At 39.9% G+C, this 21,658-nt stretch overlaps 1 protein-coding gene across 2 annotated transcripts in view; it reads left to right on the top strand.

Annotated features, from left to right (window-relative positions):
* Positions 1–21,658, top strand: part of NEGR1 (neuronal growth regulator 1) — a 622,087-nt gene that overhangs the window by 502,681 nt on the left and 97,748 nt on the right. For both annotated transcript variants that reach the window (XM_044440795.1, XM_044440784.1), the window contains exon 6: positions 3,925–4,076. In XM_044440795.1, the coding sequence (XP_044296730.1) occupies positions 3,925–4,076 (152 nt within the window). The remainder of the gene's footprint in view (positions 1–3,924; positions 4,077–21,658) is intronic.

The following is a 21,658-nucleotide window of genomic DNA, read 5'->3' as shown; positions in this document are numbered from 1 at the left end:
CGGGAAAACAACTCCAACAACAAGTAATGAGTTACCAGGGAGGCTTAACTCAGACTTAAGCTATCCTGTCAAACTCATCACAGATTCACACAACACACTTACCCAGTATGGTTTATAAGCTATGGTGGGATATCAACCCAAGGTAAACGGGGAGGAGGATTGATCAGAATTTTTTCCTTTCCTAAAAATGTTGTTCACCTCACTATATAGGCCCACCTCTGGAATTAACTCTATGCATTGATATGTTAAGCTGAAAAAAGGATTAAACTTTCTGTTCCAACTATGGTTTTCTGCACACTAGAAGTTCTGTTACACTTTGTGCATTGATGTAGACATAATTCTAAGCAATCACTTGCCTATTTAAGTTCTGTATATTTTCTGTCAAATACCAGACATTTTGAAGGACAGGGACACAGCCATGAGTAGTGGAAGGAGTAGCTGCAAAGATTAAAGCAGAATGTAGCATTAAAGAAACTATTGCCTCCTTTCCACTTATAAAACTTTTGCCCAATGGTAGGAGGCACAGTTACTATTTTACATTTATCTCTACTTTAAAGCTTTGAACTTGGCTTGCAAAATTTCTTTCTAAGAAAACTGGGCTTTCTATAGGAAATACGAGTGCATACTCCCTTGTAGATTGCATTTTGTGTGTGGTGGTGGGGGGGTGAATATTGTATAAATATCCATAGGGTATTCTTTCATCAAAATATTTATATACTCCTCCTTGTATGACAACCCTATACATTTTTACTTCATTATTTTCATAGAATTCACTCCCTAGTAAATGTGTGTAGTAGAATTCCTACCTTAGATGTGAATTATATTTCTCCTAGGATTGAAATATGCCTAGCTGAAAGCTTTTCTTTATAAATGAACAACACCCTTCATTTTTCATGAACTGTTTATTTAGTGTGATAATCTGAGCAGTTTGTAGAACCAAGGAAAAGTCATTAGGATGTGCAAAAAAACCCCTATTATGCTAAGCAATCAAAGACAAGAAAAGGTGGGTCATTTAGATTTATGTGGTATATCTTTAAGGACTAAAGGTGTTGTTATTTTGGAGGTGCACTAGAAGACATTTCAATAGGCCCAAACCAATCAATTTAAAGGGCTGCCAGTAAGAGAATCAAAAAGCATTAGAAGAAAGAAAGGGGTTTGCAAGAGCAGTAATTAAGAATTTAGCACAAGTGTCAGCCTTCATGCTGGTGTAGGACCTAAGCAGCCTGAGATGTTTTGCAAATATACAGTATACTAATCTTGGGAGAAGAGAGCATTCCTGATAGATTGTAGTTTAACTAAGAGTGCAAAATAGACTGTAGTTTAGCTAAGCTAAGCAATTAGTATACATCTTCTGGGCAATTGCTTATAGTAAGAGGCTGATCCGGTGAACAACCCTATAGAGCTGGATAGACATGCAAGATTAATTCCCATATCTGATTTTCTGTGGTTCTAGGAAATATTTCTGATGATGCAGCTGAAGCTCTGTGTAGCTGTACATACATTCAGCTATACATACATTCAGCTGAATACTGGAGTCAAAAGTAGAGGCAGTGACTTGGTTTATATAACAAAAATATCCAGAGTGTGTAACAACAATACCCAGGCAAATGGCCCTATTGCTGGTTGTGGAAATATTTAGCAACCAGTCAGCAAAATCAGCAAAGCACTTGGCCTGGACACCAGCAGTGCTAGCAACTAGTCTGGGCCTCCAATAGTGCCAGCTGTCCCATTGATGCCCAAGCAGCATGGTGGAGTAACTAGAGCAGAGTTGATGACCCCAGTAATCACAAGCCGTTTTGCCTTTGCCATGGCTTTCTTCCCATTCCTACCACACTGAAATCACTGATTTGGCAACCCTTTCCAAATGCCCAAGTGACACTGGCTGTCAATTGCTTGTCGTGCCTATTTATTTATTTATATTTACCACAAGAATTTTGTGCTAAATGGTTTAGTACTTTTTAGAATTTATCCTTTAGTTGGACTTGACAAATGTACACTTCCATGGGTCCAAAATGGCAAGCTTCCCCGGTCAATGTCTTGGGGCAAGTCTGCTTCCAAAGTGCAGCATGCATTCACCATGGGCATGGACCCACAGAAGCTGTAATACATTTGTTTCACTTTGTCTTCTCTAGACCAGTGTCAAAACATGAGCTTGAATATTGTGAGAGATTGAATATTGCTCACAAAACAGAATAGCCAGATTGTCCCCTTTGCAGTGAGCTCCTGTGTGTGTGTGTGTGTGTGTGTGTGTGTGTGCGCGCGCGCGTGAGAGAGAGAGAGAGAGAGAGAGAGAGAGAGAGAATCTAACTTTTGCCAGTTTCTTCACACTTTTCCACCCTTTCCAAGGGCCACCCACGATCTTTTAACAGCTGGCAAGAGAAAGCGAAGTGAGGAATATAGCTCTTTGCAGGCTTTCTGGGTCAATGCCTGTAGTGGGTGCCTGCTGCAAATTGACAGCAGACTTTTGGCAGCATATAGGTAAGTGAAGGGGTGTCACATGGAGATGGGTAGTGACCTGTTCTCCTCTGCAGAGGAGGGCTCAAGGAACCCAGGTTCAATTTGGATGCCAGGAAGTACTTCCTGACAGGTAGGACCTTGAGGGTATGGAATAGGCTTCCATGGGAGGTGGTTGAGGCCCCATCGGTGCGGGTGTTCAAGGATAGGCTAGACATGCACATGGTGGGCACGTCGTGAGCGGAGCCGCTGGAGCCAGGGGTCAGACTAGATGGCCTGGGAGACCCCTTATGAGTTGCTCAGTTTCTATGTTTCCCCAGGACATTGCCCAGGTGGGGCATGCCATTACATTGTTGTTTTGGACCCAGGCATATGTGCACATGTGAATTTCCACAAGTTAGTCTAGAGAAATTGATTTTAAAAATTGTAAGCGTTTGTACAAATTTCCTGCACCAAAACAACAACGAGTAAAGAGGATGATGAACCAGTGACAGCTTCTCAAATGTGCTGCTTGAGCATTTTGAAGGGGCTGTCACTAGACATGAAACCAGAGATTGTGATGTCCAAGACATGCAAAAAAAAGTAAAAAGGGAGATTGAAGTGCTTGTAATAGTGGTGGGGGAAAAGCAGACAAGTTGGTCCTGTTGTAGAGTTCCCTGGATGACCTGCAGTGGGAAGGGGTGGGAACAAGCTATGTTGTGCCTCAGCCTCTGTTGGGTGCACTGTGAATTGTCTCCTGAACATCCCACCATGCATACTTTATCTGCACAGCGTGTTGTCGTGACATGGACACCCATCAAATGTATGCAGTGTTGGTTCTTCTGTACATACATATTCATTGTAGCATGCAAACGTTGGTTCTGAGAGTTCTGGACTTCCAAATCATCTTTAACAGCACCTTGATGAATTACTGATAAATAATTTTCATTCCATAAATAAGTGTATTGTCTTATCCATGCCTTGTTTTAGAATACAAGATTAGTACACAATGTTAGCTTAACTTAGGCTCATTAGTTTAAATGGGCCTGCTCTAAGTGGAGTTAACATTATATGCAGACCAAAGATCTCCCGAAATCACCTGAGCTTCCCTTTACTTCTGGTTCCACCATTTCTTGTTTTCTTTATATTGATCTAGAAAGGTTCCCCACAACCGCCAAACATCCATAATTTTCTGAACATAGACACCTTCTGAAGGAAAAATAGTGCCATACAATCATTTGCACATCCATAGTTTATTGCTAGGAAGCAAAATCCTTTTCTGAACTTGACTCATTTGAAGTAAGAGGCAATAATAGATCATTCATACATGGCAATAGCAGCATTATTTTCCTACATTGTTAGCTCATTCCCTGCCTCCCTCACCTTTCCCGCTCTGGTGAAAACTATTAGTTTCCATCCATGTGTTACAATTTAAAACAAAACAAAACCTGTAGCTTCTTAACAGAGTATTTTCATTTCCCCCTTTTCTAGATTGATCAATGGACAACAAGGGATTACTATTAAAAGCTTTAGCTCAAGATCATTTTTAAATTTCAACAATGTGACGGAAGAGCATTTTGGCAACTATACATGTGTCGCTGCCAACAAACTAGGCACAACCAATGCCAGCCTGCTTCTTAACCGTAAGTCAAGAAACATGATGAAAAATATCCATGCTATGAAGGGCGCGTCTTCTCTACCTTGAAGAACAGAAAACTAGAAGATTTTATCTGATTCAATATTTCTTTGAAAGTACTGTATACCACACAGATTTTTTCTGAACACTTTCACATGTGTTCCATTTGACAGCAGCCTGGATTGAAATGCAACTTCAGGCTATTTCATGATTCCCTTGGTCCCTTTGGTTCAGCTGGCATACAGTGTGATGACAATAATGGCACTGTACTTGGGTGGCTGACCCCAGGCCAGGATAAACCTGAGCCACAGGGCTGGTTCCTGCATAGCCTGATATATGAGTTAGCCTTTTGCTGGGTGTGGCTAAGCCCAATGCCACAACATCCTGCAGGTAAGGACTTCATTGGGAGTCCACTGCCAAGGCCAGCCTGTGTTAAATAATGTGGGGACCATCAAAGAGACAGGGTGTGACAAATAGTACTAATTTCATTCATGCTTTCTCTACTACAAATGCATGAAAAAGCCAATGAAATATTGAATGTTTTTAGCTGGTACTTCTGCTGCAAGCACTATCTGTTTTTGGTTCTGGTTGGGTTTGTTTTTTTGTTTTTTTCATGATACAAACCTATGAAAGGATTTGGGCTGTTCACAATTCCTGCAGGCATGTCTCATCTGGATAGCTAGTACCTATAGCAAGATATCAGAGTAAGCCTCCAAATCATGCATTCTCCCCTACCACAAGCAGCATCTTAAATACGAATATTTGAGTTACTATGTAAATAGGCTGTCACAATTGGTCTTAGGGGGATATGGGGAATGATTATGAGATGTAAAATTAAGAAGTGGGTCTAGAACAGTCATGTGATTGGTAGAATGTGTTGCCTACAAGAATGCACTATTTAGTTTGCAGTGCAGCATTACAACCGGTATATGAAGACAGAGGGCTTTTCTATATTAGATTTTTAACTCACTATTTTATCAAGATGTTAACTTTCCTATTAACAACGTCTCTACACATGTGAAGACAATCTGATCTTAGAGCTACTTCCAAAGCAGAAAGGTTCCCATACAGAAAATTTCCATAGCAGGAATTTGACTTCCAGGCCATACACTTAGCAACAATGACATTTTTATATGGATTTAAGCATACCTATGTTTGACAGTGGATACCCGTTGTTCCAATATTAGATAGATAGACAGACAGACAGACAGACAGACAGACAGACAGACTTTATTGCGGTTAAACACCAGCTCCATCAATATTACAATTTATCTCATGACAGCAACTCAACTGAAAAGGTGTACTTTTCAAAGAGGAAAGAATAGCACCAACACTATGCGTAGCTGAAGAAAGAGAGTCATTTGGTCATGGCATGCATAATATTCATTCAAGGCTTAGCAAGATTTTCAGAAAGGCTACTGTGAAATATGTGTACAGAAAGCTATGGTTAGATCTTTGCTATTTATATCCCATGAAAATGTTAAGTATTAAGCTTGAATCCAAATAACATGCATTATCAATGGACAAGATTTGGAAATGTTAAAATAGAACAATTCAGAAACACAGAATTACAGAATTTTCAGATCATTCCTTCTTGCAACTTATTCTGGATCATTCATAGGTTACTTGTGTTTTTCCCTGAAATTCTGAATTCTGCAAGCTAGAGAATATGTCTCTATTCTTCATATACTAAAGCAAGAAATGATAAGAATAAGAATGGTGAGTCAAGAACCCCTGTTTGGTTCATTGTACCCTTGTGATCAACATAAAAAGAGATCAGAATTTGGAAGATTTATCTCAGGATCATGTGAATAGACCTATACATAGACAAAATGAGTCACCACTGGTCTATAAGAATATCTAATTAGAGTCAGGAATGTGTAATTACATGAAAATCATAACTAATACATAGCTCAATTTAGGAATGAGGGAAAGATTCAATACTAAATATGTCCTCTGGTGCAAGGAATTGATCAAAGAGGGTAGTGATTCTAATTATTGTTGTTTCAGAGGAAGTACAGTACTACAGAATATAAATGCCATTGGGGTAGGAGGACTGAAGTCTAGGCAAGCAATACTATTGCTCAAACTACACAGGTATGTCCCCGATTGATGCTTAGATGAGAGATCACTGGGAATTTTAAGTATGCATCTGTCAGTGCAGAGGTGAAGACTACAGGTTGATGAAGGCATTGTTGAAGTCAGAACAAATAATATTTGTTTTAAAAGAAAGGAAGCTCTAGATGGCAGACTAGATGTTATGAAATATTTTTTCAACTTTTCTAGCTGATCAATGCTTTGTAAAGTTTGTGGTCACAGTGTCTGGAGCACTGATGGACAACTTGCGACTGAATAAACAACCCATCAACAGTAGAAATAAAAAATACAAATACAAATACTGCAGACCATCTCATGATGACAAGGATAAAATAACAAGTTGCAGTACTCTAATTATTTGTGACTAATCTTTCATCTAGTCTATTCCAAATATGTTATTTTTGAAGCATATTCTTTGTTCTCGTAACACATGTGAGAAGCTCTGTAAGGGTTATGAGATACCATTTTAATCACATGGGTGTCTGTAGTGGATAGTCCCATCCTGCCATCTAGAGGCCCATTTAAAGCATTTTGCTTGTTTATTTGGCAGGCTTTTCAGCAGCGTTCATTTTACTCAGAAAGGGGGGAAATGCAGTCTTTATTCTAAGTAAAAGCATGCATTTTACGATTCATTGAACCCATTCTCCTGAGGGAATACCTACCCAAGATAAAAAGCTCTGGTCATACAAAAACAAAGAAAAAAGGATTTAACCTCATTTAGATGTGCAAACTCTGCTTCTGAATTAGTTTGCTTTGCTTTAACTTGACACTGTGCTAACACAACACACCACGAAGCAACACTCCCTAAAAGTAATTCTGGCATTGACTGCCTGAAAATGGGGACTCACTTTTCATTTTCCTTTCCACTTAGTTTTCAGCAATAGAACAAAAGAGAACAATATTCCTAATGTTCAGGCTTCCTAAACATAGCTGCCAAACCTGTGACAAAATAACTAAAATACCATTTGGAATATCCGCATTTGTATGAGCATGTATATTCAGAAAAGGTGTTAAATTCTGGCTTTAGGTGTAGACCATACATTTGAATGTTGGTTTTTCTGTTTCATTTGTATTGAACTATGCATGGAGATATTTTGTTTTGCATAAAAACCAGATATTAGTTTAAATCCATATCTAGCATTTTTATTTAGCACAGGTCCCAATGCAGATCAGGCCCTAGTAAAGGCTAATGGGGCTTTAAAATCTGGACTGGGCTCCTACTCCTACTCTAAAGTAAAGCAAGAAAAAGAGAAGTGACTGCTAGATGTGGATTTAAAGTAATATTTATGTTGGCAGTTAGCCTCTGCTGAAGGTACTTTCTCTTACACTAGTGGGTAGTATGTTTGTTTCCATTAATTCCACCCTCTAGCTGCAGGCTGGTTGGCTGCACTGATCTCAGTTCTGGAGGACTGCTCAGCCTCCTGGATAATTCTGGTAACTGCGTAATTCTGGAGGATTACCCAATCCAAAGGAGCATTTTCAGTAAGCACAGAAGGCTGAGAGGAAGGAAGAGGCAGGAATGGGGAATATAATGCATTCTGACCTGATTCACATGGTTGCTGCCAGTCATACGTTGAGGAGATTAAGATATTTATGCTCAGCAGCATGGCTTGTCATGTCAAACAAATACATGGCTTGTGGCTCTGGGTAGCAAGGCACCAGAAGCCATGGGCATAGGTAGGGTCCTGAGTGACTGTTAACCATAGCAACAAGCCATTCAATGAATTATCACAACTAGCTCTGCTCCTGTGGATAGTTTTGCCACCATCTCTGGCATACACTGCATGGTTAATGCCATGCTGGTTTATTATCCACCCCTGACATTGTGTGAATGAGCTAACTGCTTCTGTTCAGAACAAGGGAGTTGTGAAGAACAAGATGGGTTGATCTGTTGGTTCTATACCAGTAAGAACTCTTAATGGGAATAATAGTTTGGTTTTACGTTTTTATTTATTGCATATGAATTCTTAAGTGTGTGGATTCTAACTAGGGTGAATTCTTAAGCTTCTGAAACCTAATATAAGTTAAATAGCTCAAAATCTATCCTTTGTACAAAGGAAATATGTAGAATGTGTTATTGCTACCACTTTTACTTTCCTTAGAATAATATTTATATTTGATAGTTTAGACTTAAAAATTAGACTAAATTAGTTGCATTTTAGTTCAAGTTAGGCAAGTTAAATTCAATTCATTACAATGGGAACTACATAGAACATAGTTTGGATACAGCCTACCATGTTTAGATAACAATGTAAGTTCTTGGTATAAGAAACCTCTTAGTATACAGTATAAAGTTTTTATGTTAATTTAATTGATATTTTGCTATTTATCTGAGAAAAATGGGATGAATTTCAATGAAGTAGTGGGACAACTTAGCCAAGGCTAACATGTATGCATTTTTGGGTCCACTGCAAAATTGTTCAGTCATGGTATAGTTGGCATGTCAAATTACTGGTTCTTCAACAAAAGGACTGAGAGCCACTGGCTTAGCCAATGGCAACAATATACAGTAATATTGTTAAGGAAACTCTACTGCATATTCCAAAGTTTCTGTCATTGCAGAATCTTAGAATGTTGTTAAGCAGCTGTCACAAAGTCATTTCAGTGCTGGATTAAGTGATCTGTTTGTGTATCTATCATATGTTTTCAGCTCTTTGTGGATGAAAGGTGCTATAGAAATGTTGAGCTATGATAATAACAATGGTGAAATGTAAATACCATGTTGTCTTGAACATCTGCTTCACTGGAAGAAGAAGGAAATAGATGGCAGCCCTTTCATTATATAGCAGTATTTTCTAATTAGTTTAGGTTCAGTAGGATCACAGAGCTTTTTCACAAAATGAGAACTCAAAAGTTAAAGTTGTCCTGGCATTCTCTAATCTAAGGAAGGAAATAAAAGATGATGCATGCTCTTCAACTATGGAAACAGCACATATGTCTTTATATGGGGATGAGAAATATGTTATACCAGCATGCAAAAGGGCAGTGCAATTTAGACTGCATCATCACCCTGTTTCTTTAGGATATCCAAAGTCACTTTTAGGACCAATTCTTGAGGTACCAGTGCCAGCTGATTCATACTGTCACTGTTGAAAAATGAAATGGGTAGATAATGTGATTTTTTTCTTCCCTAATGCCTGTATGTATGTATGTATGTATGTATGTATGTATTTATAAAATTTGTATGCTGTCCAATTACTAACGTCTCTGGGCGGCTAACAGCATAAATAAGTTGACAACCCACTCTGGCTGCAATTAATAAAATACAATAATACAATTCAATAGTAAAACTTATTAAAATATTGATTAAATAAAAAGGTCTTAACCTGGCGCTGAAAAACATGTAACAACATACTATTATTTGGTCATTTTGGTTTAAAACTCCAATACTACATTGAAGTAGGTAGACCAAAGTGTCTACACTAAATGGATTGACTTTGTAATGTATTTTGCATGTGTGTATGCATAACTTAACTTCATGACCATGTGTGCTGCCTATTTCAGTGAAGATCTATTTAATGACTCCTGTGTGTATTTTGTGTGTGTTTGTGGCAAACCAGTTTTGGACCTTGACCTAAGAGTGGTCCCTTTGATTGGAATGTTTCCTTTAACCTGCGTTAAAAAAGTCACAGGTGGAACTCTTAGAAACTCATGGATTATTCATCCACACACAGATGCCAGTCTGTGCAAACCCATGTGTAAGAGATAATAATAGGATGCTTTCAACCTGTAGTATAGCCACATGCTGGTTCTCCCCATGCTGTCATTGGTGATAGCTAGAAATCTTCCATTGCTGCCCCTTCAACTGTTGAGGTAGCTGTCTGTGTGAAAGAAATGTGACAAGGGCATGCTTTAAAAGATAAGGTGCTTATTCTGGATCTCAGAATAGATAGAGCATTGGATTTCAACACACACATAAAATAATAACAGTTGTGGAAGTATTTGGGTGTGATGGCTTTTTGTGACTGCAGTTTCAGGCTCTTTTGTTTAATTAAAGAAAATTACTTGACATAATATTTTATTGAGATCTTTTACATATACTGCTACTTATTGTCTTGAATTGTATGTGTTCTGTTATTACTCTTCTAATTCTGTGGGTGTGAAGGTTACTTGGCGATTCCTAAAAGGCTCCAAAGCTGAATGTTTTGACATGGTTCTGTTACTTGGGGGATTCATTTTGAAATGACCATTTGGCTTTCCAGATAGAATAGAAATATTGTGTATGTTTTATTGGCTTTTGCAGTCATTAAATGCAAAGGTGAATTCTTTATTGACTGGTGTATTGTATTTAATGTGTGCTTCTGTGGCAGATTTTGTTCAAGTTTAGCCCAGTAATACCACAGAGCTAGACTTTTTGTCATCTCTACAAAATAAAGGTGCTCTCCGGAGAAATTTAGTTTATGCTTTATGCTTATGCTTATGCTTTCACTTAGGCATCAACCAGTTGCCTATTTCTAAAAAGAAAAGAAATTTTCAGAAGCCACCAAACCTTCTTTCCTAGCATTATCCATTTCACAAAACACTAACTCTAAAAATAAATCATGACATTATCCTTATGTAACATCAGAATCATGTTGTAAAAGATTACAAAGATTGCTGGTTGCATATATTCCACTGGACTTTGCAACAGATGCAGGGTACTGTAAACAGGCTAGATTTATACCTAAATAACATCAAGCACTGACACTGTCATTCATTCTCTCTCTCTCTCTCTCTCTCTCTCTCTCTCTCTCTCTCTCTCTCTCAATTTCTCTTTCAAGTTTAAGAGTTCACACGGCATTATTTTATTATTTTATTTTTTGTTTCTGGAAAACAGAGTATACATAGCATATGCATTCTAACAGTAATAACAGTTTCTATAGTGCTGTCTGAGTATGCATAGTGTTGGGAATTAGATGTAATGGTAGTCTTAACAAATCACATTCAACCTCTCCCCTATCCTCCCATTCAGCCAAAATGAAAAGTTCAAAAACATTGCTTCCATTTTCCCCTTTAATCACTCTTTGTTGTTTCATCTAAATGAAGTAATGGTGCAGTTAAAGTTAACAGCAGTTAATTTAAAGCAAACCAAGTGAAAATGGTGATTCAGGGCAAACAGTAGCCAAAGCTTCTGAATTCCTCTGTCTGGCCAAGAGGGAGGAGGAGAGTATGTAAGTTGGCGGTCACTGCAGGTTGTTCATGTCTTGCTAAGAATGGTTCAAACCTGGTTCTGGTGTCGTCATTCATATGTGCTGTCAGCTGAAAGCATGTCTTAAGGTACAAGTCATGAGGACACTGGCCGTTCCAATTGATATGCCTTTTGCACAGACTCACCTTGAGCCGGTGCTGTAGCAAAGCAAACACCAGTTATTTTTAGTCAGGAAATAAAGTGCATTTTATATATTTTATAGTATTTAAACTTTCAGAATTGACCACAATTTGAGAATGATGAGAATAGTACTGATATGGTTTGCGACATCTCCTCACTAGATAATCATAAAAATGGTCAGTCATGATGTAGTTCAGTGTGTAGAAATAATTCACATACATTAAAATGGGAGGAATTCCTTGCCGTGGACCAGTCCCTCGCTGCTCACATAGATGAGTCATTTACAGAGCACTCCTGAGTGGTGCTAGTGCGGATTGCCAACAGTGATTTACAACTTCATCCCCAGCTCAGCCATCTCATGCCTGCCAGGATGAAAAGCAGACAAGAGATTTGCTGTGCTGTTGAGTCTGGGAGATCTATTTCCTTACATTCTCCCCACGGGAAGCAATAAAAGGAAATTAGCTATGCCAGTTCCAAGGCTGGCATAGCCAGACTCAACAGGGAAACCTGAGCCCCTCCATTTCCTCCGTCCCCTGCCGTTTTCTTCCTGCCTCACCCATAGAACTCCCCATTTTGGTGCTTTTTGCATGCTACCACCAAGGTGTCTATGTTAGGATTGTGCTCTAAACAAGTTTTAGCTTTAATAGAGGTCTAAAAGGATTGAAAACCACAATAATAGCAATAATACGCAATAGCAATAACAATATTGTTCTTGTTCATGTTAACCTCCTGAGTCTTATGGATCCAGAAGGTTTCCAGAGGGCTCTGGGGAATTTTCCAGCTGGCATGGTTGGCACTTCTGTCAAAGCCCAGGTCACCCTGTGGAACACAGAGATGACCCAGGCAGTTGACACAGTCGCTCCCAGGTGCCCTCTTCCCTCTCGCTAAGCCTAACCAGCTTCTTGATATATATCAGAGCTGTGAGTGATGAAGCAGGAGGGTAGATGGCTAACACTCAGGTGGGGGAAAACTTAGAATGAATCTGACTGAATGTGTCTTAGTACCCATTATCAGGCTTATTCTACAGCAGTGAAGATGCCAAAGAGGGCCTTCTTTGCCAACTCCATTGCATCCTCAAGGTGTCATCCAGAGGTGATCTTATGGGTGTTTTATACTCCATGTGCTAGTAACCTCTCACCTGGATTACTGCAGTGAGCTCTACGTGGAGGTGCCTTTGAAGATAGTCTGGGCAGTTCAATTAATCCAAAACAGAACAGTGTGGTTATTAACAAGGTCCGGTCCTAGAACCATATCACGCCAGTCCTCCACCAACTGCAGTAGCTGCCTATTATTGCCTGGGCCCAATTCAAAGTGCTTATGTTTACATGCAAAGCCATAAACGGCTTGGGACCAGAACATCTAAAGGAATGCCTGTCTCAATATATCCCTACCAGATCACTTAGATCAGGGGTCCTAAAACTTTTTCAATTGGATGCCAGTTGAAAGGTGGCGGTGACCGGGGCAGGCTGGTGAAGTGAGGGTGCCTTGGGGCACAGGCCGGTGAAGTAGTGTTGGGCCCATGAAAGGTGGCGGTGGGTGTGTGCGGCAGTGGCTCGCTCGCTCAGAGATCTCCCAGCTTGTCCAAAACCACCTACAAGCGAACCACCACAGCCTCCACACCCACTCTGTGAGGCGGCACATGCGCACACACACGTGGGAGGCAGGCAGCAGCGGCGGCTTGCTCACTTGGAGATCTCCCAACGAGTCCAAAACCATCTCCAAATGAGCAAGCCCTCCCCACCCACATGGCAAGGCGGCAGCGAGCGTGCGCACGGGTGGCAGCGCGGGCCAGATAAATGGGCATGGCAGGCTGGATCCGTCTCGCAGGCCATAGTTTGAGGACCCGTGACTTAAATTGTCAATGGAGGCACTCCTTCATGACCCCCCCCCAAGTGAAGTGAGGGGGGAATTGGCAAGAAAAATGATTTCCTTTGTTATCACACCTCATCTTTAGAACTCTTTTCCTAAAGAGCTGCAATGGGCATCCTTGTTATTCTGCTTTCACCACCAAGTAAAGATTTTTTTATTTCGTACCCGTTTTTAGAACTATGATTTTATTTGCTTTTTGCTGCTGGTTTTACTGTTGTTTTTATTGTTATTTATATTGTCTTCCCGTTTTGCACCATATATTAGTTGATTTTATGTAGTTTTAGGCTGTCAACTTATTTTACTACAATTATGTTACATTGTTGTTTCTGTTGTTTGTGAGCTACCCATAAAGCCCCTGGGCTCTGGGACAGTATACAAATACAATAAATAAATATTTATTAGGAAAAGGGTAAATGGAGGAGAAGGAGAAATATAACTATTCTAGTCATGGAGAGCAATTTATTTAAAAAAGGTGCTCCCATTCTGGTGGGATAGCATGGATTATCTTGTAAAAATGTGTAAAATTATTTGTAGCAACTGGGAAATAGGGGGCAGCATTTTCAGCTATGGAGAGGAGAGGTTATGTCTTCTTTTAAGAACTCTTCAAAGATTCTAAATGGAGATTTCAAATGTCATTTGCTGCTTGTTTGGCAGTATGAAAGAAAAAAAATAGCACTCTGTTGCATTACAATAGCATAGAAACCCAGCAATAAAGTAAATGGAAAAGGGTTGCAAATTAATACTGGCTGTGTGGCCAGTACTGATATCATCATCGTCATCATCATCATCATCATCATCTATTTTTCATAGCAAAGAACTTGATCCTATATTAGCAAAATGTTGACTTTTCCTTGTACTGAATTTAGTTTCTTGTTATGGATCAAGTTGGATTATGCACACAAAGATATCTCTGTTTGTTCCAATTCTGAGCTAAATTCAAGACAACATAAAATGTTTTACAGGACGTTGGATCCAAGACAATACCAATGTTTTCTCTTTCACTGTTGATATAATTTTACAGTTATAATATTGTTCTAATGAATTTGTTTTTCTCAGAATTTTATCTGGTTTATGAATTTTACCATGAAGCCCATTTCACTATGTAATTTATACAAATTTGCAATGACTCATTTGAGGGACATTGACTGTGAATTTCAATTTATCATGGATCAGTAGCACAATAATTACACAGTAATTATGAAAGAACTTGTGTGCAAATTGCCATCGTGGCAGCAACATAGGCACTGCATGAAAAAGGTTACTTTTTGTAACTTCTCATTCACAAAATATTTCATTATCAGATGCAATCAATATACAGTGCAGAGATATAAGTATATGGAATACAAATTTATTGTCAGATATATGTGTACACAGACACATTTTGATCATACTTTTAATGTTAAAAATCACTTTTCCAACTTAATTCTATGTCTGCATTTCTAAATTATATTTTGAAATTATTTCAGCTGTATATGCACTGTGGCTATATAAACTGTATTCCAAGGGAGAGAAGTTGTGGCCACTGACATGCAGCCTTGCAGAGGCAGAAAACGTGAGAAAAATGCCCACCCACTTTTGACTCTGCATCCACCAACTCTGCTGTATACATGTGCTCTCCCCACAAAGATGACTTTGCAGGAAATGTGCCCCTCAAAAGAAAGAGTACTCACCCCCAGGGTATAAGATGCTTTTACTCAGAGGGTCCTAGGACTAACAGTCCCAAGGCATTGTACTAGCATTCTGTCTTTTTCTCCTCAACAGATTTTCTTTGTTAAGAAGGAAAGGCAACTCTGAAAGAAACCATAGAATGGCCATAAGTAGGATCCTCTTCTCAAAAAATTTTAAGGGAAAGGGACAGGGAGAAGTTGCAATGAAAATTTTATGGAAGTATCCATGGTGTAACATACCTGCCAATCCAGTATACTATGCACTGCTGTAAGCTTCCCAGACAGCTTAAGCTACGGGACAGTATAGGGAGGAAGGACAGGAAGACAGAAGGACAGACAGATGGACGGACTGTGAATAACTGTGAATAGGATCAAAGTGGACACAGCATACCTTGCATAGCTCCCCACCACAATTTTGTTTGTGACCTTAAACTCTACCAGGCATCTCTTCCTCATGGTGTGAATGAACATGCATATGCACACACGATGATAAGAAAAGGGGTAGAAGGGGATACTGAAATTTTGATGATGCCTGGACCATTGTTCTTCCATAACTAGAGCTTAACTTTGCCCCAGGAGCTCCTGCCAGGAATATTTCAGACCAGTAAATACTCTAGTCAGTGCATTAGCACCTGCTGAAGAGGCCTTTCTTTGCAAGGATGATTGGTGCATGAAGTGGCTTTTCAATGGCAAAGCATGCTGCCCTTTTGCCTATGATATTTTTCCATGAAGAAAAGGAAGAGGTAGGTGGTGGAGGCAGCAGCCTGCACTGTGCAGAGATGGGATGTTCATATTCACACCTATCACCGGCATGGAATAGCTGCAAAGACATGGAGAAAGAAGAAAGATCTTTTATATATCTTATGTGCCATTTGATAAATTTTGGGGTATCATTTTGTTGCATGCTTAGTTCACTTTGAAATATCAAATGGTCTTTGTGTGCAATTCTTTCAGAGAACGATAAGCAGATAGTATGTTGTCCTTTCAGAAAATCTTTTAGATTAGATTTATGCCATCTACATTTGGTGAATGGGACTTTATTCAGTGGTCTAACAAAAACTGGATAAAGAAAATTTATTCAAGATTATTTTACAAATATAAAGGGGAAAGCTAAGTGCATTATAATGAAATGTGGGTGAAATTTAGGCACTTTCATTTGCTCCAAGGGCATTGCATTAGGCTTTAAAAACCACTGCATCTAACATGTAACACTGTTTTTATCACTCACATAGAATTTTCATCTCCTCTGCAATTTGATTTTATTTATTTATTTATTTATTTTTGCTTAAATCTGAAAGAGAAGTGGCTCTTCTTTCCATTTGACAAATGAGTAACAGAATTCTGTGGTGAAGGTCATCCCTTTACTCTATGGCTAAAGTAAGATTTCTATAATGGTTTTCTTGATGTAAGGTCAACATTAACTATCCTATCTCAGCCTTTCTGTGATAAACCGTGCATTTCATTAATATCAGTGTTGCACTATCTCTACAGATCTAGAGTTGATATTAGACCAAGCTTCAAACTATCTGGGATAGTGGTAATGAAGTCTCTTAAAGTAGATAAACATGTTTTTGCTACAGTGTGTAGTAATAAAAACAGTGTTGCATTTAGGCTGGCAAAAAACCTTAAAAGGTTGTTTCCTGTGGGAAATCTGAGATCAGAAATCAATTAGATATAGTCCCAATATCTTGCAAATGATCATCAAACCAGTGATGGTGAACCTTTTAGAGACTGAGTGTCCAAACTGCAACCCAAAACCCACTTATTTGTCACAAAGTGCCAACACTGCAATAAAACCTGAATACTGAGGTTTTAGTTTTAAAAAATCAACTCATAGCCAGTCCAACCAAATATACATATATCCTTGGCAGCGTACCGACCGGCATGCGAAAGCTCGGACGAGTCGCAGCTAATGAGTCATGGCTTGTGACATCATTGCCTGGCACCGCTACTCCTTTCTGAGCATGTGCATGGCCCCTGTGTGTGCTGTTATCCGATGCTCGGCTGCTGGGGCGATGCTGGGGTGCCTTAGCTCGCGTGCTGGTGGAGAGGGCTCTGTGTGCCTGCTGCGGCGTGCATGCCATAGGTTCGCCACCACTGATCTAAACTATTGAAATAAGATTTCCCCATTAGAACATTCTATACCAGGTATTTATACAAATGTAACTGATTAATCAATTTAAATGTATATGTTCATATCCAGATTAAATTAGTTAAACTTAGTTCCTATTGAAATAGTTTGAGATGGATAGAACATATGCAATCCTTTGCCATTCCAAACAGAAAAAAGATTTACAGCTCCCAGCTTGCACCAGCCAGCATAACATTTTTCAGTCTTGCATAAGGTTGTGCCTTAAATTACCGCATTTATTACTGTTGACCTACATTCAGCTACATGTGGCTTCAGTTGGGACTTACATTATAGGAAACACATGTAGGATTGTGCTATTTTATTTCTCTAATAAAGTGACAGGAAAATATTGAACCAATCCTATAAGTAAAGATGATAGATGAACGACAGCAGCATTGTCAAAGCTAGTTGTTGATCTTCGTATCACAACTTTTTGCCAAATCAATTGATTAGACAGTTGTATGATCTAGCTTGGGACAAAAATAAAAGCTCACTACTAAAAACAGTTAGGTTGTAGTGTGCAGACAAATTTGAATGATATTTATTGGACATCATTGGATGATATTTATTGGATGCAAGTGACCACTCCATTCTTTGCTTTGAGATCATGGGAATCGGGACGTGCAGCAGGTCGAGCAGTAGAATCTGGGACTTCAAGAGGGCTGCATGGGAGATTAGATGAGGCCAGGGATTTAGGGGTACAGATTACAGTCACCCCCCTTAGAAGTCAGGGGCTCCTCAGGGCACTGGATGTTACAAAGGCACCAGGCCTTGATGGGTTACACCCAAGATAGTTGGCAGGGGTTTTTTCACACCCACTGGCCTCCATTTTTGGGGCCTCATGGAGAATGGGTGAAGTTCCAGAGGACTGGAGGGTGGTGTCAGTTGTCCCAATTTTCCAAAAGGGTAGTAGAAGGGACATGGGGAATTACAGACCAGTTAGCCTTATGTCCATTGTAGAAAAAACAATGGAAAGGCTCATAATAGTGTGAGATCTAGTGATGCTAGATAGGGAAGGGAGGCTGACAGCCACACAACACGGCTTCCACAATAGCAGGTCCTGCCAGACAAACCTTGTGGAATTCTATGACAAGGTTCATGGTCGCTAGACAGAGGGAATGCAGTGAATGTGGTTTACCTGGTTTTCAGCAAGGCCTTTGACAAAGTGCCCCCTGATATCCTGGTTGAGAAATTGAGGAGTTTTGAGATAGACCAATGCACTGTCCAATAGATTAGGGCATGGTTGACTGACCAAAAGCAGAGGGTAACCATTAGTGGGGAATCATTGGGATGGCAGCCAATGATAAGCGGGATCCCCTAGGGCTCTGTCCTGGGCTCAATCCTGTTTAATCTTTTCATCAATGGCATAGAAGAAGGGGTGAACAGTCTGCTAATCAAATTCACAGATGATACTCAGTGGCCACAACTGAGCAGCGGGTATTCCAGATCCAGAAGGATCTCAACAGACTATGGAAGTGGGTTGGGGACAACAGGATGGCATTTGACGTGGGTAAGTGCAAGGTCTTGCACTTGGGGCATAGGAATGGGTGACATAAGTACAGGTTAGGGGACAAGGGACTGGACAGCAGCACTTGTGAAAGGGATCTTGGGGTGCTGGTTGACTGCAGGCTGAACATGAGTCAGCAGTGTGATGTGGTGGTCAAGAGGGTGAAGGCCACCCTTAGTTGCATAGCCAGAAGCATGGTTTCTAGATCGAGAGAGGTATTACTACCACTCTATAAGACTCTGGTGCGCTCGCAACTGGAGTATTGTGTTCAGTTTTGGGTCCCTTATTACAGAGTGGATATAGCCAGGTTAGAGTCAGTGCAGCGTAGGGCCACAAGGTTGGTGGCCAGTTTGCAGGGGATGCCGTATGAGGCGAGACTGAGAGAACTGGGTCTCTTCAGCCTGGAGAAGAGGAGACTCCGAGGGGATATGTTGGCGACATACAGGTATGTGAGGTGATGTCACATGGAGATGGGTAGAGACCTGTTATCCCCTGCAGAGGAAGGCAGGACGCGCTCCAACAGAGCAAAGCTCAGGGAACCAAGGTTCCATTTAGATGCCAGGAAGTACTTCCTGACAGTTAGGACCCCGAGGATATGGAATGGGCTTCCACGGGAGGTGGTTGAGGCCCAATCGGTGAGGCTGTTCAAGGATAGGCTAGACATGCACAATGTGGGCATGTCATGAGCAGAGTCGGCTGGAGCTAGGGGTCAGACTAGATGGCCTGGGAGACCCCTTCTGACTTGCTCTGTTTCTATGTTTCTATTGTATCCCAAATTAGCATTTTGCTTTATGTTTGGCTGGTAGAGGTATTTGTTAGAGTACTGTTTCAGAATAATAGAAGGAGTTGATAGCTTGGACCCAACAGTCTGGAAGAACAAGAATTCCCTTTTTCTCTCTTTCCTTTTATTACCCACCTCCATATATTGGTCATGCAGGAATTGCAGAATGAAAGAAAAGATAGGGATATCCCATTCCATCAATGATTTTCACTCTGTTTGTGGAATAACACCATTGGATCCAAACTATACTTCTGAAGCAATCTTTAAACCTTGCAGAGTTTGCAGGAACACAATATCTGTATAGGAGTACAAAACAAAAATTCTAATTGTATGATGAAAGTCTTCATTCATTGCATTATTTGTATCCATAGAAGGAAAAAATCATTATTCTAATCTCTTCATTTTGGCATTGAGATTCTTTTCACAGAATTGTAGAGTTGCAAGGGGTCAGTAAGGCTATAGTATGGAAGCCCCTAGTCAATACAGGGCATCAAGTTAAACCATCTCTGTCCCTACTGAATTTGTCTCTATTTAATTTCATTCCATTATTTTCAGCCAGCCTTTCAACCTATCAAGATCACTTTGAATTTTATCTAATCTTCACATCTTGTAAGCATTTTCTGCACCTCTTAATCCAAATCCTTATCCCAATGAAGAGAACTGGGCCCAGGACTGAAACCTGTGGTACCTGTCATGAGTGAAAAAAACACCTGAGGAGCAGTTGTAGAGGTATACAATCAAATGAGCATTTGCAGTTTATGCAGACATGCAAGAAATACATGTGCATGTAGATAGTCCAGAAGGTACTACAAGGATAAAGCCTGTGCAAGAAGCTTTCATAACGTGCCAATTACATACAGTTTGGAGGAGGGGTTTAGGAATCAGGTGGGGGATGATGTACACAGCCCATTAGGAGAAAACAATAGGCATTTAAAATAACACAAAAGAAGGCAGGCATTGGCATGTCTAAGGTGTGCCTCAAAGAACAGGCCTTTTGGAAGAGGGTTGGGGGATCAGTAGATCAGTATGCTGGAGGCACATCAGCATAAAACAGTAGGAATTGGTTGAGGTTAGGACAACACAATATGGAAAGAATCACCTGAACAGGCAAAGCATTAGCATATCTAAGAATGCTCTTCCAGAGGATAGACAAGCAATTATCATTGTTAAGGTGTACCTGGGGAGCAAGGTGTTAAGTGGGGAGCAAACTCCACTGAAGAGAGATCAGGAATCCCCTGTTAAGTTCAAAGCTGTTCTCAAAGTGTCAAAAACTTTTGTTCATGTTGTCCTGACGTACCCCACTCATTACTTCAGTCTGAGAAGGTGACATTGTTAAACATTTTTGAATCCTGTTCTGTAGCCATCTGTGGATCCATCTAGCTGACTTTTAGCTAGTTTGCTAATTGGGGTCTTATGGGGCACTTTCTCAAAAGCTTACCTGAAGTCAAGATAGATTATATCCACAGCATTTTCACAATCCTCAAGGGAAGTTGCCCTATCAAAAAACAAAATCAGATTAGTCTGGTAGGATTTGCTCTTGACAAATCCATGTTGGTGTCTAATAAGCACAGTATTGTTTTCAAAGTGTTTGCAGATAGAATGCTTTATAATCAGCTCCAGAATTTTCTGAGAGATTGATGTCAGAATAACAGGTTCCTCCCTTTTCCTTTTTTTTTTTTTTTTTTTGAAGAGAGGGGCAACATTAGCCCCCTCCTCCCATCATTTCAGCCATCCTCCATGGTTATTTAAACATAACATAATTATGTAAAACACGATTACTTAAAGATAAAAAAATAAACATTCTGAGAGTTCTTCCAGCTCCTTTATGACTGTAGGATGCAGTCATCAGGCCCTGCAGATGTGAACACATTCAAAGTAATTAGGATTTCCTTGATCATTTGCTCAGTCTCGAGGTACAGTCCTCCCCTTCGGCTTGTAGTTTACTTTTGCCACAGTTCATTTTCTGAGAAGACTGAGCCAAAGTGAGGGTTGAATATTTTCACCTTTTCTATTGTCACATTGCCAACCTCCTTAAGTAGTTGAACTGCTATTTTTTCCTGTTTCTCACTATGCAGATATATGAACATATTTTTGTTGTTTTTAGCATCCCTCTCTAACTTCAGCTCATTTACTCCTTTAGCCTTCCTGATGCTATCTTTGCAATTCTGTGTTACTTGACTAAACTATTCCTTTGCATCCTTACATTTCTTCTACTTCATTCATATATAT

Source organism: Varanus komodoensis, unplaced genomic scaffold, assembly GCF_004798865.1.
Source record: "Varanus komodoensis strain SLA01 unplaced genomic scaffold, ASM479886v1 scaffold1, whole genome shotgun sequence".
Classification (NCBI taxonomy): domain Eukaryota; kingdom Metazoa; phylum Chordata; class Lepidosauria; order Squamata; family Varanidae; genus Varanus; species Varanus komodoensis.
This window is presented reverse-complemented; position numbering and strand designations above follow the sequence as displayed.